This window comes from Scyliorhinus canicula, chromosome 1 (assembly GCF_902713615.1).
Source record: "Scyliorhinus canicula chromosome 1, sScyCan1.1, whole genome shotgun sequence".
NCBI classification, from domain to species: Eukaryota; Metazoa; Chordata; class Chondrichthyes; order Carcharhiniformes; family Scyliorhinidae; genus Scyliorhinus; species Scyliorhinus canicula.
The window spans coordinates 72,976,272-72,989,704 of NC_052146.1; the positions used below are offsets into that span (position 1 = coordinate 72,976,272).

The 13,433-nt window shown below is 43.8% G+C and overlaps 1 protein-coding gene across 1 annotated transcript in view; it reads right to left on the reverse strand.

Annotated features, from left to right (window-relative positions):
• Window positions 1–2,437: 2,437 nt before the first annotated feature.
• The window catches only part of rab35b (RAB35, member RAS oncogene family b), a 63,192-nt gene continuing 52,196 nt past the window's right edge, over window positions 2,438–13,433 (reverse strand). Inside the window, exons 5-6 of the mRNA XM_038793211.1 lie at window positions 4,792–4,916; window positions 2,438–4,678 (exon numbers count right to left, since the gene is read on the reverse strand). Of these exons, the coding sequence (XP_038649139.1) occupies window positions 4,550–4,678; window positions 4,792–4,916 (254 nt within the window). The 3' untranslated portion in view covers window positions 2,438–4,549. The remainder of the gene's footprint in view (window positions 4,679–4,791; window positions 4,917–13,433) is intronic.

The following is a 13,433-nucleotide window of genomic DNA, read 5'->3' on the forward strand; positions in this document are numbered from 1 at the left end:
TGGACACACCCATACCCACTATTACAGTTGAAAGTGAATCCGCGAAAAGGGACGGGCCCCGACGGAGTCCCTGGGTGAGCACTCAGAGCCTGTGCAGACCAGCTGGTGAGTGTATTCGCAGATATCTTCACCACCTCACTCCTCAGCTCTGAGGTCCCCACCTCCTTCAAGAAGCCACCATAATACCAGTACCATAGAAGCCTGTCTCAATGACTATCGACCTGTGGCCCTGACGTCTGTTATCATGAAATGCTTCGAGTGGCTAGTCATGAGGCGGATCACTGGCAGCCTCCCAGACACAATCTCGATCCACTGCCGTTTGCCTATCACCGCAACCGGCCCACGACAGATCACCCTGGCTCTACAATCAACACTCAAACACCTCGACAACAAGGACACCTCTATAAGGCTGCCGTTCATCGACTACAGCGCCCCCTTCAACACCATTATCCCAAGACTAATATCCAAACTCCCCAATCTTGGACTTGACCCCTCCCTGTGCAGCTGGATCCTCGACTTCCTTACCAACAGACTGCAATCTGTCAGGTTAGGCAACAGCACCTCTCCACAACAGTCCTCAATACCGGAGCCCCGCAAGGATGTGTGCTCAGTCCTCTACTGAATTCCCTATACATACATGACTGTGTGGCAAGATTTAACTCCAACTCAATCTATAAGTTTGCGGATTATACGACTGTGGGCCGTATCTCAAACAACATCAAATCAGACTACAGGAGGGAGCCAAATCACTTGGTTGCATGGTGTACCGAAAACAACCTCTCTCTAAATGTTGGAAAGACCAAGGAACTGATCATCGACTTCAGGAAGCGCAGCATGACACACTCCCGTCTGCATCAATGACTCCGAAGTGGAGATGGTCAATAGTTTTAAGTTCCTGGAGGTCACCATCACCAACAGTCTGTCCTGGTCCACTCACTTTGATGCAACAGACAAGAAAGCCCAACAACGTCTCTACTTCCTACAGAAGCAAAAGAAATTTGGCATGTCTGCATCGACTCTCAAATACTTCTACAGATGTGCGATAGAGAGCATTCTATCTGGCTGCATCACAGCTTGGTATGACAACTGCTCGGTCCAAGATCGCAAGAAACTGCAGAATGTGGTGAACTCAGCCCAACGCATCACACAAGTTTGCCACCCTACATTGATTCTGTATACACCTCCCGCTGCCTCAGGAAGGCAGACAGCATTATCAGAGACCCCTCCTACCCAGGCATTGCCTTCTTCCAGACCCTCCCATCAGGCAGAAGGCACAGTAGTCTGAAGCCCCGCATATCCAGACATAGGAACAGCTTCTTCCACATAGCCCCTAAACGACTGCCCCTCGGACAGATCTGTTCCCTGTAAGAACACTATTTGTGACGCCCTATTCTGCTCTTGCTCGTGTATTTGCTTTGTTTGGCCCCTTGTTCCTCACTGTAACCATTCACTGTTTGTCAATGTACCATTTGTCAATGTTCTCTGTTGATTATTCTTTTGTCAACTTTGTACATCTGTGTACGTTCCCTCGGCCGCAGAAAAATACTTTCACTGTACCTCGGTACATGTGACAATAAATCAAATCAATCAATTGCGCACACTAGGGTAATGTATAAACCTTCTAGGAAAGTCATGATCAAATCATAGAATGACACAGCACAGGAGCCGTTTGGCACATCATTCCTGTGCCTGCTCTTTGAAAGAGCAATCCAAATCATCCCATTCTGCTGCAATTTCTCCCATGGCCCAGCAAATCATTTCACGTCCAAGTATTTATTTAATTCAGCTTTTGAAGTTGTTGAATCTGCTTCCATCACCATTTCACATAATGCGTTCCAGATCATAACTGTGCCAATTTTATTTTTCCTTCCCTTTACCAATAAACCCAGGCTGTGTGGTTAACCCAGCCTTTTGGCACTGAACCAATTTCTCCTCGTTTACTCAGTCAACATCCTTCGTGATTTTGAACACCAGTTCATCTCTCTGCTTGTGAGGAAAGCCACCCCAGACTTTCCAGTATCTCCACATAACCCCAAATCATTTATCCCTGGTACTATTCTAGTAAATCCCTGCAACCTCGCTAAAACCTTGGCATCCTTCCTAAAGAAATGTGGTGCCCAGAATTGCCCACAATATTCCCAGTTGGGGAGTACAATATCTAGATTCACACATGCACAGACTTTCAAGCAACAGGTACATGTTTACACTTGTGCATGCATCACCTGCTCCCAAGGCAAGTTAGCACCAAAAGATATAATGCAAGTTTGACACCTAAAAGCATTTGGCATACACCCATACCTGAGCATGACAGACCAAAAGGGTCTTGCGTAGATGGAAACTACATATGCAAGAACTGCGCACACACAAGTGAACATGTCTTATATCCAGGCGCCACATCAAGGGACACATGACAAATAGAAGACATTGCAGCCGTTACCACATTTTGCAATAATTTGTTTTAATACATAATTGTCATTACGAACAGTTGCATAACCAATTGCCACAAGATTTCAGATATTTTAAGATACACTTATAAACAGAAGGGATTCCACAATATTACACCTTGCAAAGTAGGCCTTCTCTTTTGATGTAACGTCTACCTTGTACACAAATAAAGAATACATTTTCTTTAAAACAGTCAGTAAATTGTAACCCTTAAAATAATAGTTATTTAAGTTACTTTTATTTAACATCCCATTAAAAAATATTGGCATCCATGATTCCCAATCAAGTACTTGCATGGTTAGATACATAGTTCTTACCCAGGGTAGAACTCCCAGTGCAGTGACCGATGAGGCTTCACTCTCCCACCAGGTGACCCTTTCATTCCCCCACAAACACCAACTCCATGGCTTTAGGTTTTTGACTTCATGACAATCAGCACTCAATTTTGGGCAGTTTTCTGCTGCAGATTCCACCCACCCAAATTGCACTTGGAGCTCTTACAACCAATGACAATCCATTTTCCCAACGGGATTGGCTATATTTCTGCACACATCAGGTGATATTTCATTGGCATATATTTCTGGGGGAAGGGGTTGGTGGGTTTGCACATTCTTTAAGGTGGAGGATGCTAGTGCTGGGGGGGAAAAAGGACACTTCAATGTCAGGCACCCCATGTTAACATCAAGCAGGTACAGTATACCAAGGTTAAACAACGTCAAGCTCTCTATATTTCTCCCTCCAGCACTCCCAAGTCAGGGGCAGATACAGAGCAAAGCTCCCTCAACTCTATACAGCCTCTATACTTTAATATGACATTTTGTCCAATTCCCAGTCACCTTGTGACTCCTCAGGTGGTAGCTGCCAAAGTGATGAAGTGGGGCTTTCCCATTAGATACTGGATCAAGATTGCCCATACTCATTCCATGCAAGGTTCCTCATAGCTGGCAGTGCAGACTTTGATTTCACCCATACTGCCTAGATATAGACTCAAGACTCAGCAGTTAGAAGACCAGTGTACAAGAGACAGACTTATTTTTAACCCCTCCCATTTTAATATGCAACAGCCCCACCCAGTAAAAGGTGCACTTTTGAACACTATGTGCTGTGGGATACAAGTTTTGTGCTATTTGCAGTGAGACCCCCGTCATTAATCAATCACCTGCCTTCCAGACTGAAGGTCTCGAGGCATTAACACATGATCAACGGGCTTAATAAAACACTGTTCATTCACCTTATTATTTCACACGTTATTTTCTTACAGGTTTTTCCCCTATATTTCCTCCCCCCATTTCATTATAGTACAAGGCTAATTACCATTCTACAGAAGATAAACTCGTTAACCAAAATTTCTGGACCCACTTTTGGTATAAATAGCAGAGCAGTTAATTGATGGTAAAAATTCCAAATCAAAAAGGGCACTTTAACTCAGTTCATAAAAATGCCTAGTCCAATAGCGACCCCCTGCCCCTTCATCTCTTCATGACAGTTAGCTTCCCACCCCCTCCACCATCGCTTCCAAACACAAACTACAAATCGGGTAATGTCAAGAGGAATCTAATACAGCCAGGAACAGTGCAAAAATGGAGGGAGCAAGTGGCCTTGTGTCAACATTAGTCAGCAGCTTGATTCGAAGTTTGCTTTCTTTATCAAAAAAAAAACAAGAAAATGAAGGTTCATAATTTCTTGGCATCTGAAAGTATTAGGCGAAGCGTTGATGAAAAGGGGGTGGCGTTAGAAGCTGAAAGGTGTACATTATGTACAGGGTTTTTAAACCCTCAGACGAGGCAAGTCACTCGTTGATCTTCTCTGTACATCCATACAAATCAAACTGGAATGAGACGATCTGATCCAATCTTGGCACTGAGCTACTTCGGCGCAGTCACTTTCATTTGGGGGAACAAAAAATAAAAATTTGGAAGCTGAAATCTGGGAGCAACGCCACCGAGCCGGCAAGATTCCACATCTGCTGTCATACATTACCCTCCTGGGGATCCTCCTGAGGGTGGGGGTGGATGTGTGGAAAAAAATGTCCGTTTTTGACTTCATGATACACAAGTCCAAGTGAAAGGGACTGTTCATTGCAAAGAAGTCTTTTTTTTCCTCGTTAGCAACACTTTCTCTTCTTTTTACTATTTTTGGACAGTTTAATGACATCATTCTGCTGCTGTTGCTGTTGTTTGGCTAAGTTCTCTTTCTTGGCTCGCAGAACAAGCTCTGTGATGCAGTTGAACATCTGAAAAGAAACACAGAATGAGAGCTCGACATACAGGAGCTGAATGTGACAAAGTGGCAGCAGACAAAGAGGTGGGCAACTTATTCGCCCAACCCTTGCGCTGTATAGCCTACCTCTTCAACGTTGAGGTTCTCCTTTGCACTGGTTTCGAAAAGCTGAATGCCCATCTGTTCTGCAAATTTCTGTGCGTCATTCGTCTCCACCACTTTACGCGCTGGGTCATCATTCTTGTTGCCAACTGAAAGGGAAGAAAAACCTTGAACATTCCTGACAAAGGGTGAAACACCAACTGAGGCTACGCTGGGGGGGGGGGGGGGGGGGGGGGGGGGAGAACGGGACAGGACACATGAACAGGGGGGTATAAGAAACAGGAACAAGGGAAGGACAAAACAGGGGTGTGGCAGGATCTCTTCCAGATGTGGAAAGGGACAGGAGGCGTGTACACTCCACTGCTGTGAATATTTACACAGACAAGGCAGCCAGACCCATCCCAGAATCATGGGTGTGCTCTCAGCCAACTGTTTCAGAAGGAAATCCTCGATCAGCATCCTGAGAGTACAGAATTTCTCTCACACCCTTCGAGTTGCTGTCCCAGTAGTCAATTTGCAGGTTACTCTGTGGAATTTGCATGCAGACACTCCGACAGGACAGCAGCTTTTACAACAATGAGGAATGCTGAAACTAGCACTTCATGCCAAATAATTTATTACACATGTCCAAATGGACAGCAAAGAATCCCATCCTTGAATGATGCTTGATAAAGGAAGTTTGTCCTAATCCACCTCAATCTGATGGTTTTAAATTGTGCTGTCCTTATTAGGGAACCTCCAGGGGACTGAGAAACACAGGACACAGTGCACATTACTCTGATTCACTCAAGTTATTTTCACTTGAGCTTACTTCAGAAGTTTCTGAAGATCAGTTGGCAGAATAGAATACCAGATGCCAAGGTGCTCACCAGAGCCGACATGCTGAGCACCCACTCCATACTGAGATAGTCACAATGGAGGTGCACTGGTCATGTAGCCAGAATGCTTGAGATTTGCTTACCAAAACAAATCTTCAAATGAGAGCTTTTGAGGCTGGGGTGCACTTTCATTGTGGTCAGAGGGAACACTATAAGGCAGCTCTGAAGGCATCACCATGTAATATTGGATGGGCAATTAAGCATTGGGAAGAGCAGAAGGGTGTTTGGTCCCCGTCACAAGCTCTGATCCTGAACCACTGATTGAACCCTCTTTTCCCCTGGCAAGTGTCTGAAGCTAAAGTAGAGTCTGCGCAACCTTGGTATCATATCTGACCAGATGAGCTTTCGACCACATATCTATACCATCATTAAGGCTGCCTATTTCCACCTGTCCCAGCTCATTCACTAGTGAAATCCTCATGCATGCCTTTGTTCCAAATGTACTACTTGGCTGGCTGGTCTCCCAGCTCCAACAAGGTCAATCGGCGAACTCGCTGACCCACACTGGCTTCCAGTGCTTCTCTACTTTCTTCCAGGCCTACAATCCTCCAAGATATCTGCATTCCTCCAGTTCAGGCCTCTACTACTTCAACTATAATCATGCCGTTAGCTGCCTAGGACCGGACCACACACCTCTCTCTCTTCCTCTTCCCCTTCCCCGCCCCCCCGCTCTAGAATTCCCTAATTTCCTCCTTTAAGATGCTCTGCAAGACCCACCTCTGATCTAGGTTCTCTTTTTAAATCTGCCCCAACATCTCGTGACTCAGGTGTCAAATCTTGTTTGATAACATCCCTGTGAAATGCCTTGGGTATTTCAAGATATGCAAATGCAATTTGACTATTCTAACAGAGGATATCACCACTGTGAAGTACAATCAATTATTTTCTTACACCAGGTTAAAGTCCAACAGGTTTGTTTGGAATCACTAGCTTTCGGAGCGCGGCTCCTTCCTCAGGGTAGTTAACCTGGCGAAGGAGCTACACTCCGAAAGCACGTGATTCCAAATAAACCTGTTGGACTTTAACCTGGTGTTGTACGACTTCTTACTGTGCCCACCCTAGTCCAATACTGGCACCTCCACATCATCAATTCTTTTCATTACTCATCCCGCTTGAAAAATCACGAAGATTTGCTCAGCTCTTGATTCTTCATTTTTTATATTTTTCTCTGATCTGCAGGTTTAATTTCAATGCTGTCCTTGCATTCTGCACTGTAGAACAGGGAGTAGATTGCTCAAGTGGACTGGGATGCTGTGAAAGAAATGAGTTGTGTTACAGGAAATTTCCATGAAAGAAAAGGAAGAGCAGCCAAAGCCGGTGCTCAGTGAATAACTAAAAATATAGAGATGAGAGAGAAAAAGTCCAGTGATAAATGTCATCCTCCTAGCACAATGGAGATCCAAGCTGAATATAAAAGAAAAGGAGAGAACTGAAAACGAAATAAGAGGGGATGAGATCAGATCAGTGAGTGGGATAAAAATATATTAGTAAAATGGTTGGTTAGCTCAGTTGGCTGAACGGCTGTTTCGTGTTGCAGAGCGGCGCCAACAGCGAGGGTTCAATTCCTGTGCTGGCTGAGGTTATCCTAGAAGACCCCGCCTTGTCAATCTTGCGCCTTGCCTGAGATGTGGTGATCCTCGGGTTAAACCACCAATCAGCTCTCTCAAAATTAAAAGTGGAAAGCAGCCTATGGTCCTCGGAGACTATAGCATCTTACATTTAATTTCAGCAAAAGGGTTGGCAAAGAAAGTGTGGAACTTATTAGGGATGCAAACGGACATCATCTAATAGAGATGAAGGGCATATCTGATGTGCTTATGACTTAATGGAGGTGTTTATGATTCTGAAGAATATTAAGAGATGAATTGAGCAACAGAAGAGTCAGTAACCATGGAGACAGATTTAAGATAAGGCAAAAGAATAAGGTGTTTTGATCTGGAGTCCACTGCCTGCAAGAGTGGTGGAGGCAGATTCAATAATCACTTTCCAAAAGGGAGTTGGATAAATAACTGAAGAGGAAAAAATTTGTTGGGCTGTGGGAAAAGCAAAGGAATGGAATAGCTCTTTTAAAGAGCCAGCACAGGAGTGATGGGCTCCTCAGTGTGGTATCTTCTATGATTTGACTCTTTATGATGTGCAAAACCTCTTTCTGAGGCAATGGCTAAGTGGTTTTACTTGACTTTGTCAGGCAAGGTGAAAGCTGCTACATTTTGTGCCCAACCGGTTTTTGAATCGATTTTCAGTGCACGTGTGTGTTGGAAAATTCAAACAAAAGGCCCTTCCTTCTCTTCGTTCCCATTTCTTTTATTTTGTCGTCATCATTTAGATCCATGGAGGTTTAATGGACATACATTTAAGTCAAGCAGAGGAAGAGAGGAACTCAAGTTACAATGTAGTACACAGTGCGAGCTTATGAACATTTGAACTCAGACTTTCTGGCATCCAAGAGATCGAGAAAGTTTGACTCAATTGGTTGGCTGGTGGCCAATGAATCGGCAACAGACGGTGACTTGGTCCTACCCAAGTGGAATGGTTATCAGAGAATCAAGGGAAGACAGTCAGGTCCTGGATTCTCAAAGAAGCGGTCTCTCCCTTTCTCCAGATATCTGCATAGCTGCTGTACGTCTGAACCTACAGAGAACCTGGATGAATCTACAGTGAAAACCATTACAGACTGAAAGCAGAAACTTCTAACTGACAGCCTAGATTGAGGGACGGTGTGCTAGAAGACATCCATCTGAAAGAAAGACTATTATCGTTTACTTTCATCATTACTTTTACAACCCGTTTTCCCCCTCTGTTTGTTTATCTGTCTTGTGTGTTATATATAAAATAAGACTTTGGGTGTTTTTCTAAAAATTATTTATTCATTTCACTTGTTTTGTGATTCTGAGTCAAGTGGGGCTGAAATTGACCATGCACTAGCCCAGGGGGTCGTAACATAATTTGGGGGCTCGGGTACGTGATCTTTGGAATGATAGACGGCAACGTTTGGGCTACAGTATAAATTAAAAAGAGACACCAGGTTTGTAGTAATAATTCAGGATGGCTCTGGAAGCTGCTAAGGTTTTGCTTCAGGTGGATGAACATAGAACACAGAACAGGCCCTTTTGTCTTTGGTTTATTTAAGAGTTTCAAAACAAATCTTATTGAATTGGCAGGTGAATTAAAAATAGAGGTGCCAGCTAAAACTAGGAAGGTAGAGGTAAGTGAAGCAATTGCTCAGTAATTAAATTTGAAAGAAATGCCAGAAACACAGCTTGGTTCATGGCAACAATCAGTAGAATTATTTAAAATCCAGTTACAAATAAAACAAATGTAAATTCTGGAAAAAAAGAAAAACAGAGCTACTTAAAGGTTGGTTCACTAGATTGGGGGAACTCAAAGAGAAATAAGGGCTCACAGATGCTGATGGGTTCAGGTATCTCCAGGTGTGCAGCTGGGTCAAAAAGTACTTTTCAGTATTTCCGAGGAAGCAGCCTTCTACCTTGCTGGAGAGGATTCTATCCTGCTCTGATTCAGAGATATGGCGGCACGGTAGCACAGTGGTTAGCACAGCTGTTTCACAGTTCCAGGGTATCAGGTTCGCTTGGGTCACTGTCTGTGCGGAGCCTGTACGTTCTCCCCGTGTCTGCGTGGGTTTCCTCTGGGTGCTCCGGTTTCCTCCCACAAGTCCCAAAAGACGTGCTGTGAGCTGAATTGGACATTCTGAATTCTCCCTTTGTGGACCCGAACAGGCTGAGTGTAGCGACAGTAACTTCATTGCAGTGTTAATGTAAGCCTACTCGTGACAATAAAGATTATAAAAAAGATTATTATTGTAAAGGTGGCCAGCAAGTCGGGTATATACCAATGGATGATGGGGAGGAGATGGGCTCCGTTGAGATTATGAAGGCAAAATGGACGGAGGAGATGGGGCCGCTCTTGGAGGAGGAGGTTTGGAGTGAGGCATTGAGGGTAAACGCAGCTCGTCCTATGGGAGGCGGAGTCTCATCCAACTGAAAGTGGTATTCCGAGCACACCGTACGAAGATTCGATTTTTTGATGATCGATGCGATAGGTGTCTGGGGGCTAACATATTACGTGCACATGTTCTGTTCGTGCTCAAAGCTGGCAGACTACTGGAGGTCCTTTTTTTTTTTAAGGCTATGTTGGCAATCCCGGACATTGGCTTGGAGCCTTACCCATTGGTGACGATTTTCGGGGTTTTGGTTGTGCCAGAACTCCAGGCGTGGGCAGACTTTCTGGCCCTTGCCTCACTGGTGGCAAGGAGGCGGATCCTCAGAGGCTGGAGGTCAATTACATCGCCAAGCACCTCAGCTTGGCTGGGTGACTTGGAGGTTTCACATCTCGAGACGGTTAAATTTACTGTGAGAGGGTCAGTTGAAGGGTCTAATCGCAGGTGCTGGCCGTTTATATTGTACTTTAAAAAGCTGGTCACTATTAGCTATTGGGGGGTGGGGGGAACTTAGTTAAGTTTTACTGTTATAAGGGAAGAAGGGCGTGGGGGAGGAGACTCTTACTGTTCAATTGTTATTCTGTGTTTTTGTAGGTTTAGTATTAAAATTCTAAAAAAGTTTTAATAAAAATATTTCTAAAAAGAATTTGCTACCTTCTGTGATAGAACGCATGTTGAAGACCCACGGGTGAAGACTGCGAGACAAGCAGCAATAATGGATTATAATTATGAGCTGATCCAGAAATTTAAACCTTTGTTCGGTCACCCCCATAATTTTGAAAAGGATAGGAAGTGGGAGATTAAAGGAAGGCAGGTAGCTAAAATAAGAAATGGAAAGCTGGGAATGCTCCAAGATTCCCTCCTCAGACCAGGATGGAAGGTACTGAGGGTAAAAGGGAGACTCGAAGGCCTAGGTGTTACCGTTGTAATAAAGTGGGACATGTTTGATCAGCATGTTAGAAGTTGAGGAAAGCCCATGGGACCTGTTGGGGTTTATAAGGATTCTGAAAAAGAAACCCAGATGGAGAATGCTGCAGGGCAGACTGTAACTCTAAATGGACTTAGAACCACAGGTAAACACTGCTGTGGGAGCAGGTATGATGAATGAGGTGGATGAGAGATATATACATGGATTTTGTCCAAGGGGAAGATCACCCTATTTCTTCAACCAATGTAGCCAAACCCATAACTATTTTAAGGAACACAGGGATTTGGTTTTCCCTCCAAAGAGTTCAATGAAAGCCAAGGTATTAGTGAATGGGTAAATGGAGATTATATGCCAGTTCCATTGTACAGAGTACAATTGGAGCGTTTTGTCAGGTCCAGTAGTTGTCAAAGTGGTTAAGAAATTACTAGTGGGCGGAGTAGACTTACTTTTGGGAATGATTTGGCAGGAGTGAAGGTTATAGCTTCATCCATGATTAGAGTCAGAGGGAAGATAAGGTGGTGACCAGGGCAGTGGCTAAACAAACTTCACCACCAGAGATTAAAGTCACACCAAAACCAGATGGTAGAGTAGCCAAAGCTATCCTCGAGAATGAGGATAATTTTGATAAAGCGTTTGGTAAGACTTCATTAATTGAGACTCAGGAAGCAGATCCAGAGATTAGCACAGTCAGCTCTAATTGAGGGTGTTCCAGAGTGCTACTACATTAAGGACGGAGTTCTGATGAGGAAGTGGAAACATTCTCATAGACCTGCAGTCGAGGAATGGACAGTTGTACATCAGACGGTGGTACGGTCCAAATATCCTGGGGAAGTACTGTGGATGACACATCAGATACCAATGGCAGCACTTAGGAGAATTCAGAAAACTCGGGAATCAGTAAACAGGCATTTTTCTTGGCCAGGACTGTATAAGGATGTAGTACAATTCTGTAGAACCTGTCAGGCAATAGGTAAACCACAACAGGTGATTAAATCCACATCTTTAATACCCATACCAATGATTGAAGAACCATTTCAGTTGGGTATTAGCAGATTGCGTAGGACCGTTGTCTAAAATGAAGGCAGGGCATCAGTATATTCTTACAGTCATGGGTAGACTACCCGATTTCCAGAAGCTATACCTTTGAGAACAGTTACAGAGAAGGTTTTTAAAAAAAAAAAAAAAAATTTCAATTAAGGGGCAATTTAATGTGGCCAATCCACCTACCCTGCACATCTTGGGTTGTGGGAGTGAGACCCACGCAGACACGGGGAGAATGTGCAAACTCTAGATGGACAATGACCCGGAGCTGGGATCGAATCGGGAGTCCTTGCTAACCACTACGCCAATTTATGGCCTACCCTTAGAAGTACAATCTGACCAGGGTTCCAACTTCATGTCTAAAACTTTCGACGACATAATTTGTAGTTTAGGTATCAAAGAATTATCAACTGTTTATCATCCACAAACTCAGGGAGCTTTGGAGAGATATCATCAGGCTCGCAAAACCATAATTAGGGCCTATTTCCATGAATATCCAAGAGATTGAGACAAAGGATTGGATCTTTTATTATTTGCCACCAGAGATTCTCAGAACAAATCTACTGGGTTTAGTCCATTTGAGTTGGTTAATGGCCACGAGATATGGGGTCCATTAAAATTTATGATAAAGTAGTTTCTAAAACCAGATGCCAAATCCTCAATATTGGGTTACATGTCCATGTTTCTGGAACGACTCATAGGAGCCCGTCAGGTAGCCAGAGAGCATTTAAAGGTTCCTGGGAGCCAGAATGAAACTGTGGGCAGACAAACATGCCAGGTCCGGAATCTTCCAGTCTAGAGATGAGCTATTAGTATTGTTGCTGTTACAGGGTGAATCTCTGAAAGTGAAATTCAGTGGCCCCCTATAAGGTGGTTCTGAGGACAAGATAACTTATTTAATCAATACTCCAGACCGTAGGAAGAAAGACCATTGTGCCATATAAACATGTTAAAGAAATAATCTTGGGAAAGGGACAAGTGCATCAGGTGGTACAAGTATTGAAAGATGACAGTACAGTAATGGGAAGGAGGATGTAGGAGCAACAGGTGGACAGGACACAGAATGATCCCCTGGTAGTGTGACTAACAAATACAGACATCTTAGGACAATTAGAGGCCCAGTTTGCCTATTTAGAAAATCAGGGGAAAGATCTAATAAAGATAGTGGAAAAATGTAGTGAGATTTGTCGGGACACACCAGTGTGCACTATGCTAACTAATCATGATGTAGACAAAGGAAATTCTGAGCCAATAAAACCCCAATTGTCTCGACTAAACTCTCTGAGGTTGGCTTAGTGAGAGACTGAAATTTGATGCATCTGGGATATGTTGCGAAACAAGAAAAACGCTGTGGTCCACAGAACGGTAAGTGGAGTTTGGAAGTTGAGGGTCATATTAATAAAGAAACCAGTGCTGGCTGCCCCAATCTTTTACAGGCCTTTTAAAATGGCCAGTAGGGGGCAGTGCTACTACAAGATGCCGATGCAGGAAGAGAGGCGAGTAGGATATTTTTCAAAAAAACAAAGTTTGTGCCAAGGTATTCCACCATTGAAAAAGGAAGCCTTTGCATTGCTACAGCCCTTCAGCACAGAAGTATATGTCCGGCATGGCAATAAACAAAGATTAGTTTATACGGACCATAATCCACTTGTGTTTAGAGAAAAGTTTAAAACTCAGAACACAAGAGTTGGGAGTTTATTATTACAACAGGTCAATGTTAAAATTGTATATATTCCCAGAAAGGATAATGTGACAGCGAATGCATTATCGCACCTTTATGGGCTGACTAATTATCAACGCAAGGACTGGCAGGGGAACAGCCTGGACTCGTGCGCGGTCAATTCCAGCCCCGCTTGACCCG